General features: G+C 44.3%; 1 protein-coding gene across 6 annotated transcripts in view; it reads right to left on the minus strand.

Annotated features, from left to right (window-relative positions):
- Positions 1 to 375: 375 nt before the first annotated feature.
- The window catches only part of HOPX (HOP homeobox), a 31714-nt gene continuing 8807 nt past the window's right edge, over positions 376 to 23282 (minus strand). For 3 of the 6 annotated variants that reach the window (XM_027598250.1, XM_027598251.2, XM_027598254.1), the window contains exons 2-3: positions 7713 to 7869; positions 376 to 1164 (exon numbers count right to left, since the gene is read on the minus strand). In XM_027598250.1, coding sequence (XP_027454051.1) covers positions 1087 to 1164; positions 7713 to 7856 — 222 coding nt within the window. In that variant the 5' untranslated portion in view covers positions 7857 to 7869 and the 3' untranslated portion in view covers positions 376 to 1086. Of the gene's footprint in view, positions 1165 to 7712; positions 7870 to 8334; positions 8577 to 8776; positions 8859 to 23282 lie in introns of those variants that run through there. The other 3 variants (XM_027598249.1, XM_027598255.2, XM_027598253.2) reach the window with 3 other exon arrangements.

A 23282-nucleotide genomic window follows, 5' to 3' on the forward strand; every position in this document is an offset into this window, starting at 1 on the left:
CCTCTCCCACTCCCCCTGCTTGTGTTCCCTCTCGCGCTGTGTCTCTCTCTGTCGAATAAATAAATAAAATCTTTTAAAAAAAATAATGTGCTATAATAGAAGATGGATGCAAACTGCCTGTCGGGTAAGACAACAATGCTGCTCACACTTCCATATATAACACTTGGGGACCTTGTTTAAAATGCAGATTCTGATTCAGTCGGTCTGGATTGGATTCTGAGATTCTGCCTTTCTCAGATGGCAGTCCAGGACCACATTTTGAGTAGCAAGGATTTGAAAAATGACAGCTCTTTTGTCAGTCTGCTCCTATGTTGGAGCTATTCTGTTTTTCTTTGGTACATATATTATTCAGTTAAAAATCTGCACAGGGCCCAGTCCATTTTCAACAAAAAAGGTTTTTATTTAGCATATCATTTCAGAGACAAAAAGCAGTTCATTTTGTTTGGTAAAATAAATTTAACAAATACATTTAAATAAGGTAAATTGAAGACTTTTGTGGATCTTTTTCTTAGTTACTTGGTTTTCTGCCAGTTGGAGTTTCTGTCTCCCAGCCTAACTGGGTTCTTTCCAAGTGAATGCAGCTAATAATCCAAGGAACTGCTTTATGAAATCGGACTCAAATATACCTCTGTGTTCTCCCTCAATCTCAGTGTATTACTGCAACATAAGGAAAACAACTTAGGGAAGTAGAGTCAGAAGGAAATGCTTCCCCCTCATGTTATCTTTTCAACAGAGGCCTTGGCCACTCTGAAATGGATGGTAAAAATAAACTGGTACTGGGAGGTGATGATCAAAAGCAAACTTAGATGATTTTCACACCATCTATTATCAAGACCCAAAAGGAAAGGCAAGCCCCAAGACTTCCCAGCCAAGCCACTGCTTTATACAGAAGCTACATATAGCTTCCTAGGGTTACTTTCTTTTCTGGTTATGTACATTAAAAAAATACAACATTGTGTTAAATAGCAGGACAGCTAACAATTAAACACACAGCACTACACTGAAAAACCAAAAAGCTTGGTTAAGCCGAGGAGAGAAATGGCGGATGGTCTTCATAGAGGGAAGCTGCCAGCGTCCACCATCTCCTCAGTCTGTCACGGATCTGCACTCTGAGGGTAGGCCTTCTGACTGCCGCCACTGAGCCAGACGCTGCTTAAACCATTTCTGGAGGAGGGAAATGTGCAAAATTACCTGTCACATACTGGCAAACTGGAACATCCCTTCCTTTTCTAAAAGGTAGCCCCTATGGCCCAACCAGAAAGGAATGTGTCCACGGGGATGGTTTTTCTCACTGCGACACTTACCTTCCCTGCCCCGGGACCTTTGCACATGTTATTTCCGATGCTTAGCATGTTCTGTCTTCATTCTTTATCTGATGATCTCCCTCTCATGCTCAGGTCTCAGCTTAAACAGAACTTTCTCAATGAAGTCTTCCCTAGACACTTTGTGAGAACATAAAGTAGGTTCTCCATCCAACTCATTATTCTCTATTTTAATACTTTGTTACCTTCACAGAACTTTTACTATCTGTAATTACTATGTTTATTCACTTGCTTTTAGTCTACACATCTTTCTAGAATGTAAGATCCATGAAAGCAGAGACACTATTCATCTTATCATCACTGATTGCATCCTTTGCCCCTCGCACAAGGGATAACATAGATTAATCAGTGTTTGTTGAATGAATGAAAGAAATTGAAGCATCTCCTTGATGCCCCCAGATAAATCTCTATGGCTACTATGTCTCACCAATGTGTGCTGATCTCATCAAGGGCCTTGGTCATTGGTAGTGCTTAGTAAATATTTGTTAAGTAAAATGGATGGAAAACTGAGCCTGGACAAGCTCCAGGCACTCCTTCTTGGGGATCTATGGGGCAGGCTCGCCCAAACTCTCCTGCTGCAGGGCTGCTGAGCAGTGAGAGAAGAAACAGTGGGCCTTCCAGCTTACTCAGAATCTTCCAGCTCTGTATGCCCCGAATAGTCACATCCCACAAAAGAGACCATGGATTTAGGGAAGGCCCCAGATGGGATGCTTCTAGACATCGTACCTTGTGAGGGCTAAAACACTTTTCTATGTTGTGGGGCTGTCTTTACTATGCCACGAGGGATGGGGGATTCTGCACACAGGAGACAAGGAGACCCATGCTGGTGAAGAGGCTGGGGTGTGGATCAGGTTGGCCAGGAGGAAACTGGGGATTTTAAAAAACAATGTTGAAGAGGGACTAGTGAGGAAACAGAAGAGGCAGGCACTGATCCTCATGGGAGAAGATGAGTCAGAGGGCCCTGTGGGAAGTCAGACCTCAGGCTTTATTCTCCTGTGTTTCCCAGCCTTTCACACATCATGGCAAACATTGGGAATGATGATATTTTCATGTCACACTGGGACAAACAGGCAAGTTGCTTGGGTAGGTGACCACCGGGGACTCTGCAGGCCTGGGCCCTGCCAGTAGGAAGCTCTATGGTGATAGCTGGCTACAGGAACTTGAAGAAACCCCTTAAATTACAGCACCAGTCAGCTCAACTGTACCTGAAGAGGAAAGCTTAGGGGGTCTTTACTGTCCCTTCTGGGGTTTTTATAATTCACCTATTCCAGAGCTAAGCACATGATGGGGGCAGAAAAGAAGCAGAAAGAACACAGCTATGGGATGGACCCCAGACCTGGGATGTGCTGATGGAGATGGTTAGAAACAACCAGAGGGCTCTGACTTAGTATGGCCAGCTGCAGATTCAACCTGGGGACAAAGAGGGTAGACTCTAGGGTCCTCCTGGGGAAGGTCTCCTTTCTGCAGAGATCTAGGGAGATGACAGGCAGTGCAGCCTAAGCCCAAGATCAGAAGAAAGGGTGAGAACCACAGGGAAGGAGTGCTTCTAGGGATCGAGGTCTGTAGAGCCAGAGGGAGTGGGGCCAAAGGGCCATTTAGGGCTCTGCACCAATGCCAAGCTGGCTGAAGAGCATGGGACCATACTTAGAACTCGCCGTAACTGTAACAGAGTTTCCACATTGAAATGCCTTACGTGGCCGTCAAGGTCAGTTGTCTTGTACCGTGAGGTGGCAACAGAGATAAGTAACCTAAAGCCAAGGGCAGCAGACTACCTGTTTGGGGCAGTGGCTCTCCAGGTGCCATATTCTACTCCTGGAAATCACTAGCCCTAAGGAGAAGAGAGCTCACGCTAACTTCGGTGGCTTTAACCAAAGTTCCACTGCTAAAGGTAGGTGCGTTTTCTTCTGTAATCCGCGTGTGTCTCGGTAACTCTGGAGTCTGGTGTGAGAGCAGCGTGGTTCCAGTTTCACTAATGAGGTAGCTCCACGGGGGTTTTGAGACTACAAAGTCTGATTCAATAGGACTTCCAGTTACTAGAGCTGAATACATGGCAAAGTTTTAAAGACTGACTAATTAAAACTTGGAGGAGGAAAGTCTCATTTTCTACCAGGATTCATTTAAGACAAAATGCTTGAGCTGGCCTCATTCAGAAGAGCCACCCATATCTTTATACTAGTAATGAATATTAATGTACAGTTACCAAAAATAACTTCAGCGAGGACCACATTTGTGAACTGGAGAGTTGGTGTCCAAATGCCTAACACGGTGAGCCCTAGTGCTGGGGGGTGGGGCGAGATTCAAGAAAAACAGAACGATTTTCTAAAGATACATATTTTAAATCAGGTATGTATATATAACATTTTGGCAAACCAGGTGCTGTCCAACAAAAACCATTAAACACCTTGCTTGCTTCTTTTCCCCTCCAGAGCTGAATCTTACCACATCTCACTCACATCAATACGAATTTTCCACCTGGCTTTGTTCTCTTCCTTGTTCCAGTCATCCCCCGAGAAAGACATTCATCCCTCACTGGCTTATAAATGAATGCCCTCATTACCTCACCCCATTGATGGAGATTTATTTACTCCGAGTGAACGGATGATAATTAGACACTGTGATGGGGAGGGCTGGAGGCAAAATAACATTGTTCTTGTCCTTTTCGCTAGTAGCTAACATTTCATTCTTTTCAGGGGGAGACCTTTAGAGGTCTTTATTCCACTGATAAAATGTCCAACAACTAAAACCACGGAGTTCTGGGAATAGTCCCAGGGCATTAAGAAGAGATAAAGATACTGGGAACCAACACTGGCTACACAGGGCTTGAGTTTGTGATTCTAGAAAATGCCAGATCTGCCCGACCTCCCCAGGGATTGATAAAAGACCTTTCCCAGCCCCTTCTAACACTGACTTCAAAATAATAAAAGACACAGGGGTTGGGATTCTGTAAGGGTTATCTAATGCAAATGTAGGAGATAGCTTATTACTGTCATGAGAAAAAAAAAAAAACAACTCATTCTAGGATCCCAGCAAATGCAACTTAGAAAGTTCTTAACATTAAAGCTCCGTTCCCCTCACTCCTGGTTCCTACAGGTGTCCCCCCAATAGCAGAGAACACTGTCCTACTGTGGGACAGTCATGAAGAGGTCATCAAAGCCCCCAGAGAATGTTTCAAACTTCCAGTCCCTCCTGCCCCTGCCAAAGTATCAGCAGTGTGAATCAGCTCTTGTTCATTAGCTCAAAGGAGCATCTCGTGCTTATTTTTTTCTACTAAAGTATTACTTGTTCTAGGACAAAGAAGAATATCACTCCAATCCTGGAGGTGGGTGGTGTTAGGGGTGAGGGATCAGGCATAAGAAATAAATATTATTTCGGCTTTGGAGATCTCTCCCTGTGAAAAAGGGGCAACACAGATAGAGACTAGAAACAGGGGATATGCTGATACCAGGCACAGCTTATATGCAGGTCCAGCAGACCCTGGCCTTCATGGAGTTATTTGAAGACTCCCTGCAAAGCCTGCTATAAATTAAAATAATTTTATTTATGCCTGAAAGTTCAACATTGGGCATTAGATCTCCAGAAGACACTTGTTTAAAAATGTTTTTATTGTTATGTTAATCACCATACACTACATCATTAGTTTTTGATGTAGTGTTCCATGATTCATTGTTTGTGGAAGACACTTTTAAAAATATAAATGTTATTTGAGGGGGCACCTGGGTGGCTCAGTCGAGTAAGCATCCAACTCTTGATCTCAGTTCAGGTCATGATCTCAGGGTGGTGAGATCAAGTCCCATGTTGGGCTCCTCGCTGGGCATGGAGTCTGCTTAAGATTCTCTCCCTTTCCCTGTTCTTCTGCCCCTCCCCCTCTCTAAAATAGATATATGTTGCTTGAGAAGATTAAAGAAGAAACCATTCTTACCAAGCAGTGCACATGGGGGTGGGGTGAGCTGGAAGAGTTTGGGTGGAAAGGATGGGAAGTTGGAAAATGGGACCCAACCAAGTAAGGAGTGACACCCTGAGGCAGCCTCTTCCCCTGAACTTGCTAAACCTGGCCTCCCTCTGAGCTCTGGGGTCTCTGACGCTTCCCTGCAGGTCTACACAGGAAGGCAGAGGGGCAAGCAGAACTGTGGCAGCCTCAGAGAGGAAGAAGGTGTTGGCCCCATGGCAGGAAAAGGAAGCCAGGGGCCCTGCTCTGAGACTGACTCACCCCTACACCCACTCATTTCAGGGTTGCATCTATCATTTGTTCACCTGAGGACAGTGGCAGAAGGGCAATGGGGAGAGCCTGCCAGGGGGAGGGGGCGCAGGTGAACCTGCTGTCAGAAGTCTGAATTGGTGGACCTCAATCACAAAAAGAATCAGGCGCCCTTTCTTCCTGCCCCTCACCTGATTTCACTCCAGTGCTTTAATAGAAGGTGAATCTCAAGAAAAGACTGAACGTAGCTGGGATGCCTGTCATGTAATACATATTTTTTTTCTGGGAAAAAATACAACAGAAATGGAATGTTCAATCGTCCCCTCTATCCCCCAGTTGTTCCCATTCTTTCTCTCTATGAAGACACCAGGGCAGTGAGAGGAGTCCGGATTGTGATGCAGACTGCCAAGGTTCACATCCTCGCTGTTACTTCCTAGTTGTGGCCTTGGGCCAGTTATTCAACCTTTCTGGGCCTTGGTTCTCTTATCTGTCCAACTGGGCTAATGCTACCTACCGCCCGGCCCTGTTGTGACAGACAAATGATTTACTACTTGGAGGGTTCCCTACACAATACATGGCAAGTATCAGCCATCACAGAGGGCAACATAATTATTCTGCCTCACAGGTAAGGGTGATTTACCGTGGGAAAAGCAGAGGCTGAGAGGAGCTTAGACCCCTAGCTGGTACCGTGCCCACAGTAAACCCACAGCCTTTTTAAATGACAAGTTATTATTATCTCTCTGATCACTCCTCTTTTCTAAATATAGTGTGGGATTTTAAGTGAGAAAGCTTCAGCAAGCTGCCTCCTCGGGGAGTTCCAAGAAACATGAACTGCTGGACTTGGGTTACATTAAATCACCTTCCATTAAGTTCTGGTTCTGGTTAGTCTGACAGCTGTTCCCTTTGCTAAAAACAGATATGCTTGACTTTCTATTTGACCTAGGAATGAGAGGATTTTCTATGGGCAAATTCTCCAAAGTGCATCTGGCTTAATTAGTAAAAATCATTTTAGGCTTGGGGTCCAGGGTCTTGGTTCTAGGATATCCTGGAGCACCCATTACAAGCTCTTAAGCCTCAGCTGAGTAGGGTTCAAGGTGAGGAGAGGTCAAAGTGCCTGATGCTCTGGTCTGTAAAATGGGAAAAATAAGAACATGTCTGCTTTAAAGCTGAGACTAGAGGAGTGGAAGCGCTTTGGGCTCCCGTGGGAGAGACGCCAGGGCAGTTCCAAATGGTATTATCATGCATAACTGTCTTTCAACGACCAAGGGGAAAATAGAAGTCAGAGTAAACTCTGGATAGGGTTTGTTTGTTTGAAGTCAGGTGAAGGAGCCAACATTGCACGTGGAGGTTAATAATCATGGGCAGTGTTGCATTCTCTACCCTAAACAATATTCGGAATAACATAGCTTTTAAAAATAGATAAATCAATCAGCGCACTTAAGGGGACATCTGCTTCCACTCCCCTCAGTTGTGATGTCAGATGATTTCCTTCTTGGAAAACTCCAGAAAAAAGACTACATCTTAGAGCCCGGGAATTTTTTAAAATGTGAAATCTCCCTGGCTATCTGCAGCTAAGGCGAAGCTGCAGCGTGATACGGTGGGAAGAGCAAGCTATCAAGGAGCAAGCTACACTCTTGCCATCCTGACAACTCTCTCCCTCTTGGCCTCAGGCTCCTTGTTTGCCAAACCGAGGACTGAATTTATAACTGATCGCTAAAGTCCCTTCCAGCCCTGACACTCTCAGTCGAGAAAAGATTTGAGAGCGGGAGGCTCAGAGAGCGCACAAGGCACCTCTTCCGAAGGTTTCGCTCACAGCCCAGGGGAGAAATTGAGCGGGGGGGTGGGGGGGAGAAGGAGGCAGAGAGGCGAGAGGGGACCAGGGACGCAGCTCCGGAGCCGGAGGGAAAATAGAGCGCTTCTCCCGGCCCACGGGGAGAGCAGCTTAGCGCGGAGAAGAAAGGGTGATCGTGAGGGTTCTGAATGGTTCCTGGGGGAGGCCGCGGGCTGCGGCTGGAGGGACAGACGGGGGGCGCGGAGCCGGGACGCTGGGAGGCGGCGGTGGGAGCGCCGCGGCGTCCGGGCTCCCGGGGTGCGGGCAGAAGCGATGGAAGATCGCGGGAGGGCGAGCGGGACTCCGCGAGCTGGAGACGTCCCCGGCGGGCAGGGGTCGGGGTGGGGTGGCGTGCCGGGCTCACCTGGGTCTCCTCCTCCGACAGGCCGGCCTCGGCCGCGATGAGGCACAGCGTGGTGGGGTCCGGGTGCTTGTTGACCTTGTTGAAGTTGTACTCCAGGATCTCCACCTGGTCCTCGGTGGGGCCGCTCGCGCTCTCCGCCGACATGGTCTTGGCGCGGCTGCGGGGAAGAAAGCAGCGGCGGCGGTGAGCGCGGCGGCAGGCAGGGAGGGACGGAGATCCGGGGAGCGGCCGGCCGGGCACCTCCGTGCGCGGGGCCGTCCCTCCCGCGGGCGCACGGTCGCGTGAGTCCCCGGCGGCTGCAGGCGGCCGCGGGCGCCTCCCCGGGCTCCCGGCCGAGCGCTCCCGAGGGTCTCACGGCTGAGCCGCGCGTCTTCGGGCCTCCGGGCCTGCCCGGGGCCGGTTCTCTAGGCAACTTCCCCCCACCCCCGGGCCCGGGCCCGGGCCCGGGGCGGCGGCGGGAGGAAGATGACGCGCCGCGCCCTCCTGGCCCCGAGGCTCTAAGGAAGGAGTGCAGGAAGCGCGGCGGCGATTTTGGAAAATCGCCTTCAAAGCTTCCCCCCACACCCGGGAGAGGGAGCTGTCCTGGGACAGTCCCGATAGGTCGCGGGGGTGGGGGACACACCTCACCGGTCCGTGCGTCGTTCTGCCTCTAAAGTGGTGTATAGCCAAGGAGGGCAGTACACCCCACCCCCACTTCAAAGAAATGACCCCAAGGACGGAAGTTACTTCTTAAAGTTGGGGAACAGCAGCGGCACTTTTTATCTCTTCCTCTTACAGAGGTGGAGATAGCGTCCACCGAGCTGTCGGATACTCCTGGAGTTGCTAAAACCGGGAACCGAGCATCAGGAGAAGGGTCCACCGGAGGGCTTGTGCGAGTCACTCTGCAATCTGCAAGCTCCTCTGCCATCCCTCCCGCCCCGCCACCCCCATTTTTCCGAAGCCCAGAATCCACAGCCTCCAGTCAGCGCGGCTCGTCGCCGCCCTGCGTTGTCTGGACATCGTTGCGTAGCTACGGCAGAGAGCCCACTTCACTACCAGCTTCAAGGTCTCTTGTATTTCCTTACTTCAGAACCGAACATCGCTCTAGCAGATTTTGGGCAACATGACTTCCTGCTTCATCCTCTCCATATCTAAAAAGCCTCGGAACTGGGCCAAAAAAAAAAAAAAAAAAAAAAAGTCAGGGGCGCCTGGGTGGCTCAGTCGTTAAGCGGCTGCCTTCGGCTCAGGTCATGATCCCAGGATCCTGGGATCGAGTCCCGCATCGGGCTCCCTGCTCCGCGGGAAGCCTGCTTCTCCCTCTCCCACTCCCCCTGCTTGTGTTCCCTCTCTCGCTGTCTCTGTCAAATCAATAAAATCTAAAAAAAAAAAAAAAAAAAAAACAGGTGTGCATCCCTCCTCCAATTTAAGATGTATTGAGGTATCCGAAGTTACAGTCTTGAAGATCTTGGCGGAGGGTTTGGCATAGACAGGTCAGGACTCGACTTTGCCGACAGGAAAAGAGAAGCACAAGTGTGGGAATCAGGTTGGTTTGTTGTTGAAACAAACAATTGCAAAATCATCCAGTACAATCCTGAGTAGGTTTTGATGTGGTTTGTGCCTGGGGAGGAGCCACACTCTGCCCATGAGCCTGCATAATGTCCCTGATGCTGTTACGACCTTCTCTACTGTGACCTGCCTCCTGTGCTCCCTAACAAATGTCTTTACCTCTCTGAGTCACTTGAAGAGGCTTGCAGGGAGGCCAAGAAGCCATTCTACTGTGAGGGAGTCTTGGGCTCAAGGCACTTGTCAGGTCATCAGGAAATCTCTGTTTTTAGGTGAGTTATATGCCCCCTCCCCCATTTAAAAATCTGTACCAGTGATTCCTATCGCGGTGCTCACAAGATCGAGCCAGGTCAGAAACGCCTCCTCTCCTCTTGACACCTCTCTCCCCTTTTCTTTGACCCAGAAGTTCAGAGCCGGAAAGAACCTTGGAGATTAACGTTTTCAGTCCTCTCCTGGAACAGCCGAGGAGAATGAGGCACAGGAAGACTTACTATCCCAGCGTTGCCCAGTTAATGACCAGCACCCTAGAAGGGAAAGCCTTAGCTTTGGTTTCAGTCCTGTGCTCAGCCAGACCCTTCTCAGCAGGCCTTTCTGTCTTTAGTTTGGCAGAAAAGATCAGGAGGGCAACAGTTTATAAAGGCAGGGGCTTTTGAATGAGCACTGATTGTCCTCATAGGATACGAACTCTAGCCAAAGCTGCCCCCTGGAACCACCCACCACTGCTCATTTTGCCTGAAAGAATATAGGAGAGGGGACACTACTACCGCTGATTTTATTTCTTGGAAAGTTTCCATCTAATTCCATGGACACAGTTATGCTGCCTCTTTTCAGTGAAAATTTTTGCTTTGTAGAATTCTCAGTCCTTCAGAAATATTAACCAAGTGTGTAGATTTCTAAACTGGACTCAGATTCAAGGACTGTTCTGCATGTACTTCTTTATCTCTTTTTGTTACATACTTACTATTACATAACTCAACGGCTACTACTGTCCTTACATTTAATCAGGTGCGTTTTCTCTTCTATTTGTGTGGCTTCCTGTTACAGGACTTTGAGGTTTCACGGGTAGCTTCCGGTTGCCTTTAAAGTCCTCCTTGGGTTAGTTGGCTGACGGCCACTGGACTCATTTGGCTGCTAAGGAGACTTGTGGGAGGTCCATTCGAAAGTACCTACTTCTCCAAGGTACACCAAACAAACAAGCTTGATTTCTAGACATGAGGATGAAAGATCTGACCTCTAGAGTGAGAACTATCTGTTGTTTCTTCACAAAACTCAGTTTCTGTTCTTTCAGCCCTCTTCGGTTGACAAGTGTTTACAGCTGTTGCTTCATTTCTTCTCTCCTTCGCTCTCTTTTCAAGGAAATTTAAAAACCAAATCACCCTGGTAACCTTGGCCTTATAAAGCTTCTCAACCCTTTCCAGTAAGGAAACTGTTGAAAAGCCTCTCTGAAGGTAATCTAAACACTTTTAGATGAAAAGAACTAAAAATATTTTAAAGCTCCTTAAACTTTAATCTCAACGCAAGTTCTGTTGTTCCTGCGGTTATATTCATAACTTACGGAACATTCAAAGAGTAATTTGTCCTGTGGTTGTGTTTTCTCTTGTGGTTGGGGGAAGACAATGCATAAACCTTTTCAAGAGGTTAAATGAAAACAGCTGTCTTTTTCCTAAATTAAACCCAACACCTGGTTAGGCAGTTTTACCCTTGTCCCCTAACCCTAGAGTTATTTTAAAGGTATTTCCCTGAATGAACTAGCTCATGGAGAGTGCTACAAACTAGTAACCTGCAGAGATTGCTATGAGCTCACATTTACTATCTTCTTCCTCTCCCAGGCATCTGACCTCTAGTATCAAACCAAATGGTTATCGGTGGTAGATACTCCTTATCAACAGTCCCATGGTGAGGGTGCCTGGGTGGCTCAGTCGTTAAGCGTCTGCCTTCCGCTCAGGTCATAATCCCAGGGTCCTGGGATCGAGCCCCGCATTCAGGCTCCGTGCTCGGCGGGAAGCCTGCTTCTCCCTCTCCCCCTGCTTGTGTTCCTGCTCTCACTGTCTCTGTCAAATAAATAAATAAATAAAATCTTTAAAAAACAAAACAAAACAAAAACAGTCCCATGGTGAGCTGGCCAAAAGAGAAAAAAGCAGTGGAATCATTTTTTAGGGCCATCTCCCAATTTTCTTTAGCCCAAATTTCCTTCATGTTCATTCCGGACTTCCACGAAGCAGTGGGCTCTTGAAGCATTGTATTTTCTTAAGTGAGGACAATACTGTGCTTCCTTATCCCCAAGAGAAGTGGAGGCTCTTCATTCATCACTTACTGAACTACTCTGGACAGGGTGCAGGGGGCATCACCCAAGCTGTCAGTGTGTCTCAGAATTGACAAATAGGGGGCACCTGGATGGCTCAGTGGGTTGAACGTCTGACTCTTGATTTCCCCTCCGGTCATGATCTTAGGATCCTGGGATCTGGCTCCACACTCAGCGCAGAGTCTGCTTGGGATTCTCTCTCTCCCTTTCCCTCTGCCTCTGCCCCACCCTCTCTCTCTCTCTCAAAAAAAAATGAATAAATCTTGGGGCGCCTGCGTGGCTCAGTTGGTTAAGCGACTGCCTTCGGCTCAGGTCATGATCCTGGAGTCCTGGGATCGAGCCCCGCATCAGGCTCCCTGCTCAGCGAGGAACCTGCTCCTCCCTCTGGCCCTCCCCCCTCTCATGTCCTCTCTCTCTCTCATTCTCACTCTCTCAAAATACATAAATAAATCTTTAAAAAAAAATTAATAAATCTTTAAAAAAATTAACAACCAGGAGTGGAATATTGATTTGCCTCTCTAGGCTAACAGGAGGTCTGCTTTCAAAAGAGAGCTTTGTTCGTATGTGTTTTTTATTTGTGTGTTTGGTTTTTGTTTTTTTGTTTGATTAATGTCCTTAAGCTTAGAGCAGTAGCTCTCACGCCTGGCTGGGCCTCAGAATCACCTGTAGAAATGTCCAGTCCCCCCACAGTCCCCCTGAATCAGAATCCACTTTAGGAATCCAGTGGGGAAGGGATATAAAAAGTATCTCAGCTCTTACAAGATTTTGTAATTTAATCATTAAAATCAATGATAAATGTTTAGAACTTCTTATACTTTATACCTGTAAAAATGCATTAAAATATCTTCTACCTCTGATGCTGTATATCCTCTCAACGTTGAGTAGATGATAGGTTGAGGAGGCTTTAAAGGAATAAAGGTGTTTTTTTTTTTTAAAGATTTTATTTATTTACTTGAGAGAGAGAGATTGGGGGCAGGGGCAGAGGGAGAGGGAGAATCCCAAGCAGACTCCTTGCTGAGCACGGAGCCTGATGCCGGGCTCAATCCCACAACCCTGAGATCATGATCTGAGCCAAAACCAAGTCAGATGCTTAACCAACTGAGCCACCCAGGCGCACTTAAAGGAATAAAGTTTTTAAAATATACAAATACGCACCAGAAAAAAAAAATCCATTTAGACACCATGTTATTAATCTTTTTGTATGTATAGTCACGAATGGGGAAATTGCCTTTAAAATTATGAATTATTGGGGCACCTAGGTGGCTCAGTCGGTTAAGTTTCTGACTTTGTCTCAGGTTGTGATCTCAGGGTCCTGGGATCAAGCCCCACCTTGGGCTCCATGCTCAGCGGGAAGTCTGCTTGTCCCTCTGTCTCTCCCTCTGCCCCTTCCCCTGCTTGTGCTCTCTCTGTTTCTCTCACGCAAATAAATAAAAGCTTAATAAAATTATGAATTATTAAGAGAAATTTCCCTCTGCTTTCAAAAATTTAGAAATAATATAAAACCCTTTAAAAATCTTTCAGAAAAATGTTTTTTAATGTTTTATTTATTTATTTGACAGAGAGAAACACAGTGAGAGAGGGAACACAAGCAGGGGGAGTGGGAGAGGGAGAAGCAGGCTTCCCGCCAAGCAGGGAGCCCGATGCGGGGCTCGATCCCAGGACCCTGGGATCATGACCTGAGCTGAAGGCAGACGCTTAACGATTGAGCCACCCAGGTGCCCCAGAAAAATGTATTTTTATATTTAAATCAGAGTTTAAGAAAGCAGGTCATCAAAAGAAAAATTCCATTTCTTTGTACAAATACCTGTAATTGATTTAGAAGCCAAAAATTATAGTGGAAAATATTTGGCAAACTTGACAAATGATTGTCCTTCTCTTATTTCTTAAAGTTTCCAGTGAGAGAACTGCTAAAATTTAAGCTATCATTTATATGGGCAACTTGTATAATAGAACTTAAAACTGAACATTAGACTATGAATACACCATATACACATAGTATCATTACTGTCTTCAGGGAAAGAGAATTCCAAATAGAAATAGAAAAATATATTTTTAAATGCTATTATCAATTCTAGCTTTACATATTTAAAAAACTAGAGAAAAATACAACAAAATGCTAACAGTGATTATATCTAAATTAAGGGACTACAGATGATGTAAAATTTTTTCTTTATATTTTCTTCTGGTTTTCTCCATTTTCTATAATGAGCATTTATTATTTTGAAATTAGGAAGTCTAGTTTTTCTTAAAAAGATATCCCTGATCAGACCAATGATCCATCTTGCCCAGAATTTCATCTGATTATTGGGACCAAATTACATTTTCAGGGAAAGCATGGAAGTTATTTTCCATCAAGTCCACCTAGAAGATTAGGGAAGTACGCACTTTCATTTTTTTTCTTTTTAAAGATTTTATTTATTTATTTGACAGAGACACAGGGAGAGAGGAAACAGGGAGTGAGAGCGGGAGTGGGGGAGGAAGAAGCAGGTCTCCTGCTGAGCAGGGAGCCCGATGTGGGGCTCGATCCCAGGACCCTGGGATCATGACCTGAGCCGAAGGCAGACACTTAACAACTGAGCCACCCAGGCGCCCCACGCACTTTCATTTTCAAAGATCATTAGGTATTAAAAGGATATTTGTAATATACATGTAAGCTATGAAGAATAAATTAACACTAGTGAACCCCACCCAGTTTAAAAATTAAATCATTACCAAGACTATGGAAGCTACTTGTATTTCTTTCCCAATCCCACCCTTACAGCTTATTTGCTCCCAGAAGAAATCAAGATTCTGACTTTCGTATTAATCATTCCTTTGATTTTTAAATTAGTTCTATCACATATGTATGGATCCCTAAAAGAACATTATTTTAGCTTTGTATATTTTTGAATTGTGTAAAAGTAGTATTATATGTAATTATTCTGTAAATTGCTTTTTTTCTATCAACATGTTTCCAAGATTCAACCATATTTCTGCATATACAGAAGTTCATTCATATTCAGTGCTGTTTCCATTTTGTGAATATACTATAATTTATTTATGTCTTTTCCTGCTGGTGGATATTTGGATTGTTTTCAGTTTTTTGCTATTATGAACATTGCCTCTTGGAACATTTTTTTTTTAAAGATTTTATTTATTTGAGAGAGAGAGAGCATGAACAGGGGCAGAAGGAGAGGGAGAAGCAGGCTTCCTGCTGAGCAGAGAGCCTGCCACGGGGCTCGATCCCAGGACCCTGGGATCATGACCTGAGCCGAAGACAGATGGTTAACCGACTAAGCCACCCAGGTGTCCTGGAACATTTTGCTTTCTGAAGTGCATCTAGGAGGGTTTCTCTAGGGTAGACACGAGTGGAACAGGTCATAAGATATGTGGCGCTTTTTTTTTTTAAGATTTATTTATTTTATAGAGAGAGTGTGTGTGAGTGGGAAAAGGGGCAGAGGGAGAGAGAATCTCAAGCAGAATCCCTGCTGAGCAGGAAGACCTACTTGGGGCTCGATCTCAAACCCTGAGATCATGACCTGAGCCAAAAATCAAGAGTCAGCTGCTTAACCGACTGAGTCACCCAGGTGCCCCAAGATATGCGGCTTTTAACTTTACAACATAATATCAACTTCTTTTCCAAAGTTGTTGAACAAAACTATACTCTACAAACAATGTATATCATTTCCTTTGCCCCACATCCTCATCAATACTGTCAAACTTTTTAATTTTTGCCAAAATTGTTATGTATTCTTTTCATTCATGAGTAATACCTAAACCTCTTTCAGCTATTTATGTATTCAGCTTGCATAAGTTTTTGGGGCTAAAAAATTCCATATGTTTACTATTTACTGTATGAAAGTATTTCCTGTTTCAGCCCAGCAGGAGATTTGAGGTATTTTTTGAGAGTTTAGGGTCTGTCTCTAGGCTAGCTTGTTCTTTCCATGGGTCACCAAAAACAATACAAAAGATGTATGGAAAACCAATTTTAGTAGATCTTTTGTCTGTCTGATGCTAAAAATGTTCCTATTTTCCCTTTTACAGAGTTCCTGGAAGTCAGGACTTGATTCTGCACTCAAAAAAAAAAAAAAGTTAAAAAAAAAATAACATGTTAACCATATCAATTTCCTACCCTCTCATCCCCACCCCTGCAAAGTGAATATCAAAGTCTCTGAATGAAAACAACAGGTATGGATTTAAAATGACTGAGTAAACGAAGAAGAAAGGATGTAGGGATAGACAGGAAGTGTAAAAGAGACTATTTGGTTGTGGGTTTAAAACGGTATAAACATGTAAAACCAAATAATGTGCTCAAGTGTTTGCACATGAGCACGGGGTGCTGAACTCCAGTTCAGAAGCAGGTTGCTATTGGTTCTTTTTTTTTTTATTTTTTTATTGTTATGTTAATCACCATATATTACATCATTTGTTTTGGTGTAGTGTTCCATGATCCACTGTTTGTTCATAACACCCAGTGCTCCATGCAGAATGTGCCCTCTTTAATACCCATCACCAGGCCAACCCATCCCCCCACCCCCCTCCCCTCTGGAACCCTCAGTTTGTTTTTCAGAGTCCATCATCTCTCCTGGTTCGTCTCCCCCTCTGACTTACTCCCCTTCATTCTTCCTCTCCTGCTATCTTCTTCTTTTTCTTTTTTCTTAAAATATGTTGCGTTATTTGTTTCAGAAGTACAGATCTGTGATTCAACAGTCTTGCACAATTCACAGCGCTCACCGTAGCACATACCCTCCCCAATGTCTATCACCCAGCCACCCCATCCCTCCCACCCCCCACCACTCCAGTAACACTCAGTTTGTTCCTGAGATTAAGATTTCCTCATATCAGGTTGCTATTGGTTCTTTAGGTCTCTCACAATCCTCTCAAAGTAATCAGAATGGAATTGGTCCTGTTTTACGGTTGAGAAAGGTTTACTAACTTGTCTGTAGCATCAGAGGAAGACTCAGAATCCTACCTTTTATTCTGGCATTAGCAGTAAAGGCAGTTTGTGGTATCTAGAGCAACAAGATTGATTTATACCTTTAAAATATATTGTCCTCAGGGCACCTGGGTGGCTCAGCCGGTTAAGCATCTGACTCGATTTGGGCTCAGGTCATGATCTCAGGGTCATGAGATCAAGCCCTGCATCAGGCTCCAAGCTCAGAATGGAGTCTGCTTGTCCCTCTCCCTCTGCTTTTCCCCCCACTTGCTTGGGCTTGTTCATTCTCTCTCTCAAATAAATAAAATCTTTAACAAATATATATTCTCCTGAGGCTCTACTGATGTCAGAGATTCTAAGATATCACTGGATCACCAGTTTGGATTGTTGAGCTCTAATTGGAGTTGTCCATTATTTTAGTGAAGGGCTGGCACTGGTGGCAGCCAGTCTTTCCCCGTGTGGGGCATGCATTGCTGACCTCTCCAGCCTCATTCCCTTAGCTGCTTCTGCAGTCTTCTTGCAGACCTCCCCATGTCTCCTGGAAAAGCCTGGTATCTGCTTGACACCAAGGTCACAGGGATAATGGACTTGCCCCTCTAAAGTTTTGTTCTGACTCCATTGTTCGAGGTACTGATAAATTGGGGAGATTTGTTCAAGTTTGTCCAGTAAGATCTGAGCTCTTAATTTTGGACTCAATGTAATAGCTTCAGGTGCATGCAGAACCCCTGCCAACTCACACAACGACAAGCACCTGTCCTCCCATAACATGCTGCACTTGACTCAATGAGGTGGGAAGACTGAGAGGCCAACTTGTCCTTGAATACGTGCCAGCTCAGCCGGCTGCCAGTGCCCACGCCATCCCAAGGACCTCTTGTGCCCCCGGGGTTTTGTCAGGCACAGGTGTCATCAGGTTTGGTTTTCGAGGCTTCAGCCCTGCTCTGGGATGGCATCTCTCTTGGTCGTTGGAAATCCAAGGCTTAAAAATATGAAGTGCTGCCTTCTTTTACGTTCTGCATATCTGATGTGCACTGTTAGGTGTGCTGTGTGGAGTTGCTAATTCAGCGCACTGCTTCCCAGGCATTCCTCTTTCAATTTGCTTTCGTCTTGCCTTAGAAGCCCCTCTATTCCAGGAAACCCAGCAGAATTAAAAGCAAAATGAGATTTGAGTTAATATAGTCCTGAGTACAAACAATTAGATGTCCCAGGTACTGATTATTCAAGACATCACTTTGGGGGCACCTGGGTGGTTCAGTTGGTTAAGTGTCTGCCTTCGACTTGGATCATGATCTCAGGGTCCTGGGACTGAGCCCCACATCAGGCTTCCTGCTCGGCAGGGAGGTTGCTTGTCCCTCTCCCTGCCTCTTCCCCTGCTTGTGCTCTCTCTCTCTCTCTCAGTCAAATAAATATAATAAAATCTTTTTTTAAAGATTTTACTTATTCATTTAAGACACAGAGATACAGACAGAGAGAGAGAGAGAGCATGAGCAGAGGAAGAAGCAGAGGGAGAGGGAGAAGCAGGCTCCCCGCTGAGCCAGGAGCCGGATGTGGGGCTCGACCCCAGGACCCTGGGATCATGATCTGAGCCACTCAGGTGCCCCGAAATATAATAAAATCTTTTTAAAAATTTAAAAAAACAACAACAGAAAACATCACTTTGCCAAGCCTCCATTTCTCTCAATGGGAAGAAGGGATACAATACACACCTTCACCTGGCTCACAGCTTTGTGGTAAAGTTCATATGATATTATTGTAGGGAAGTATTTCTAAACTGTAAAGTGCTTGCTAACAGAAGATATTATTGTTCTTTTTTTAAAAAAAATCTTTTTTTAAGATTTTATTTATTTATTTGACAGAGAGAGAATGAGAGATAGAGAGCACGAGAGGGAAGAGGGTCAGAGGGAGAAGCAGACTCCCCGCTGAGCGGGGAGCCCGATGTGGGACTCGATCCCGGGACTCCAGGATCATGACCTGAGCCGAAGGCAGTCGCTTAACCAACTGAGCCACCCAGGCGCCCCGATATTATTGTTCTTTCAATGACTGTGAGCTAGGCATTCAGTGGGGCGTCTCCTGGGTGGCAAACTGGTAAGAACAGTTTATAGTTTCAGTCTTTCTGGGCTGCAATTTATTTATTTATTTATTTATTTATTTTTTTGCAGATTTTTTTTTTAATTTTTTTATTGTTATGTTAATCACCATATATTACATCATTAGTTTTTGGTGCAGTGTTCCATGATTCATTGTTTGTTCATAACACCCAGTGCTCCATGCAGAACGTGCCCTCCTCAATGCCCATCACCAGGCTAACCCATCCCCCTACCCCCCTCCCCTCTAGAACCCTCAGTTTGTTTTTCAGAGTCCATCATCTCTCATGGTTCGTCTCCCCCTCTGACATACTCCCCTTTTCTTCCTCTCCTGTTATCTTCTTCTTTTTCTTTTTTCTTAAAATATGTTGCATTATTTGTTTCAGAAGTACAGATCTGTGATTCAACAGTCTTGCACAATTCACAGCACTCACCGTTGCACATACCCTCCCCAATATGGGCTGCAATTTATTTAAAAAAATTTTTTTTCTGGAATGGTAAAGTATGAGGGTTTAAATCAGAACCTTTTTTAAAAAAATCAAATGCTGCCTGTATTGCTTTGTCATAAGATGTATCCCTGGATGGAATTTCTCAAAACTAATGAGGTAGGGATGGGTGGGGGTGAGGATGTCCTATCTTTAGCATGTTTTCTCATTAGCACTTCTACACTGTGTGTTGATTTGAATTTAGTTGTTGGTATTTTTTTTCTCATTTCTTACTGACACTTCTCAATTTATCCTTGCATCTATTAATGAGGAAGCATTAATAGGGCAGAAGATGAGTAGTGAGGAGTTAAAAATAAGCAGGAACAGATACTCTATGAGTTGGTGAGTAGATTTTTCCAGGTAGTCTTGGCCTATGAGAATAATAACCAAATTGAAATTGTTTTAAAATAATTTGTTCCCCGGCCTGTCTTCCCTACTAAGTGATATGCTCTTCTGTGGGGGATAAGTCTTATACATTTGTATCTCACCAGCATTCATTAGGAGTATCTGGCACTGAATAGGTGCTCATAACTAATGTGCTGAACTGAAATTAACCAATGGCATCTGGCATGACTTGATTTAGGACATAAGTTGGAAAGACATTGTTTTCAACAACCAGGACTGACCAAGTTCAAAACCAAAACATTACATTGGAAAAAATAACTTTCCAGCCTTCTAATATGTTTTAGTCCCCACTGTCTGAAACAGCACAGAGCTGATTCCTATTTTTGAATTGCATACAGAAATCTCATCCCTGTTAGCACAATAACAACATATTTATTGAGCAATTACTCTGTGCCTGGCCCAGTTCTTCGTCTTAGATGAGTTAGCTCATGTAACCATCAGAGGAAGCAGCATTATGGGACAGGCACTCTTCTTGACTCCATTTTACACACATAGTAAATGATGCAAATGGAAACCTATATACTTTTCCCCAGGAGATGTATATAACTTTCCCCAAACACAAACCTAGTGAGTGGTAGAGCAGGGATTCAAACCCAGAAAGTCTAGCTTCTGCATCCATGTTCTTAGCCACTACACTAGATTTCCTCTTCGCATGAAGTAGCCATGTAGACCAAGAGCCTTGAAGGTTGGTTGTGGAAAGAGGAGAAGTAAAGTCAGGTGGTGCCTCCTGGGACAAAAGGAAGGCAATGTCCTGCGTCTGTGCCGGCTCCCCTGTGGGGCAGAGCCAGTCTGGCAGCAATGTCTCCCTCCCTGTAGCATGTTTCAAAACAGAAACATGGTGACCAGGCATAGCTCTGACCCAGCGAAATGGATCAGCTAGTGATTTCAGTGAATACTACCAACACCATCAGCCGGGCTGGCTTTCTTTTCCCCACATCCTCTTCTTTAATTGGTACAAACATAATTGAATGATGACATTATGTGAATAATATAGTGGACAAATGAGAAAAAGTGTCAGCATCTGACAGAATGGAACAGAAAGGTTGGCTTCAACCAGATCAGCTGGATCTTAGTGATTATGGCTGCTACTTACTCCCTAGATTTACAGAGTTTTGTCGAATTGATTAAGGAATCTCCTGAGACAGGTGTTGAACCAGGTCCCTCAGTGGTCTAGACTTTCTACGGCTACTTACAGAAAATAGCAAGATATGAAAAGGGAGGGGGCACTGTCTGGGAAGGACTTCCAGGAGTGAATTAATCATTAATTAACCCTGGACGTAAAATTCTTGGTATACTGGCTGAGTTCTTTTCACTGGTAGCCCAACTCATGCTCGAAGTCAAAACTTTGTATGTAGAAATATGGGGGAAATGATTAAAGACAATAATAAAACCTTGGGTTTCTTTGTGCTCTGAAATAAGTGGAGGATTTAGTCAAACTCCTTAGAAATAAATGGGCAAATGAAAGAAGGCAACCCCACTTCCATAATCTCCTCATGGGAGATCTGCCTATTGTTCAGGTTGCTTTTCCAAAAAGCTGTCTCTATAATGATTGTTACGAATTCAGAAAAAGTTTTCTCTAGACAGAACATTATACATTGTAGATAGAACACTAAGCTAACCCACAGGAGGGAGTGTATCTAAACTGCTATGTATTTGTTACAGAACAAAAAGAAGTAGAAAATCATCCTGTTGAAGTATCCTAGGGAAATTTAATAAGCTATCATTTCATTTTGAAGGCAAATGCTTAAGAAACAGCAGTTTTAATTAAGCCTTGGCTCAGGGAAATGAGGTTCTGCTGCAGATATTGAAGGGGGTTCAGGAAACTTGGAGGAGGCTAAAGGTTTAAAGCCCAAGTCTAATGTATCCCAAGAGTCAGGAACAGTCCCTGACACATTGTGGGATGTGCAGTGAATATATATTGGATGCAGGGTGATTGAACTTCATTTTCACTTCAAAAAGTAGGACTTTGCCATATCGTATAAAGGCATAATCATTAGAACTGTATTTGGGTCAGAGATGAAATAAAGAGGGGGAAGGAGGGAGAAGGGTAATGCTGAGAAGCACTGATGTGAGAAGCAAGTTGTCTGAGACGTAATTAATGAACGATAAAGAAAAAGCCAGAATTACTGGGCACAGTCCTCACCTCCTCATTCTTCTACCCAAGGGCCAAGGAAGAAGGGGATAGGGAAGGTTTGGGGCCTTGCATTTCCTGGGCCAGCCACCAAGAGGCACTGTCAGGCCAGAACAGTTCAGTTGTTGGCCAGAGCTCTTTGCAGGTGGGAGGAGAAAGAGAAGCAGAAATAAAATTATTTTGAGTGTACAGCATTAGTTACAGAGGGAGTGTTGTGTATCTTTATTGGATTATATGGAAGGGACATATTTTAAATCCTCATTCATGAATGAAAATATCAAACTGGTATGGGATATTAGAAAGAGCACTGGGAAAAGAGTCAGACCTGCATTTCAGTTTTAGCTCCTCTACTTAATAGTCACAGGACCTTGGCTGAGGTGTTTAGTTTTTTGTTTGTTTGTTTGTTTTAACTTATTTGAAACTGAGTTTTCTTCTCTATAAAATGTGGCTAAAAACTTCCTTCCTTGCCTACTTCAATTGTGATCCAGTGAGATTTTGCTCAGGAAATAACTTAGAAAACTATAAAATGACATTCGCATTTCCAGGAGTGTAATAATTTATTCATCCAGAAAAGTGAAGATGTTGGGCCAGATGACCTCTGAGATCATTTCTCCTCTAAAATTCTAACGCTCAGCTTGGCCTGGGTTTAAATGATCGTGCTATTCCTCGACAACAGCTTACTAATGTCACTGGCCTGAGAAAGGGAAACACAGTGGCCTATTCCAGCCTATGTCCCTGGTTTGCTGAACATTTTGTTCCTAGCTTCTACTTCAAAGGACCCCTGAAGCACCCATGAAACATTTTGAACCACGGTGCTTTTTACTTTCAGCCTGTCTGTTAAATTAACGTGACCAAATAATTTGCCATCTATCCTGGAACATCTATGTGTAAACGGGGTGCTATGATTAATTACACCAAGACAACAGCATACATCAGAAGCATCCCAGGCAAACCTGGATATCTGGTCCCCTTATTATAGGTAAAACATTCAATTTCTCACTTACATGTGGGATAGTAAAAATATTCCTGTTGAATTTAGGTATCCGTACTGCTGTTACAGATTAGCAAGACACAGTTCTGTTAGAATCTTGGAGGACAGAAACTCATACTCCTAACCTTGGTAGTGAACAGGAGGCTGCTTTTTGCTCTTAAGAAATCATATAGTTGCAGCTTTGTGATTACAGATCAGAGAATACACTATAGCTTCAAATTTCCTGACCTTTCATTTTTTATTCCACTTTGAATAGGTAGGATAGAAATATGTCTGATGGGGTGAATATGCTTGGGTCTCTGCCTGCTTTGGGTATTGTTAGTATGGTTGTGCTAATGCTTAGTAACTGTGAATATTCATTACATCTCAAACAGAGTTTGGTCCTATGATCAAATACAAACAAAGGAACAAAAACGGCTTGTCCTAGAGATTTCCACGGGCACAGCCATGTGCTCAGGGCCTTTCAAACCAGATAATCCAGGAGGGGTGAGACTTGTGAAGTAAATTGAATTATCAAATCTCTTTGACAATGTCTCACGCCCTAATACACCAAGAAATCAGACAAGCCGATTTCTGCTATGGGGGAAAAATCGTAATATTTTCTAAAGAAAACCATTGAACACAGAGAAATTTGCACTACTAAAGCTAGAAGCAAATAACATAAAGACCAACTTTCTAAATAGTTTATGGAGAGGAAAAATGGCACAAGTCAAAAGGG

This window comes from Zalophus californianus, chromosome 2 (genome assembly GCF_009762305.2).
Source record: "Zalophus californianus isolate mZalCal1 chromosome 2, mZalCal1.pri.v2, whole genome shotgun sequence".
Taxonomy (NCBI): domain Eukaryota; kingdom Metazoa; phylum Chordata; class Mammalia; order Carnivora; family Otariidae; genus Zalophus; species Zalophus californianus.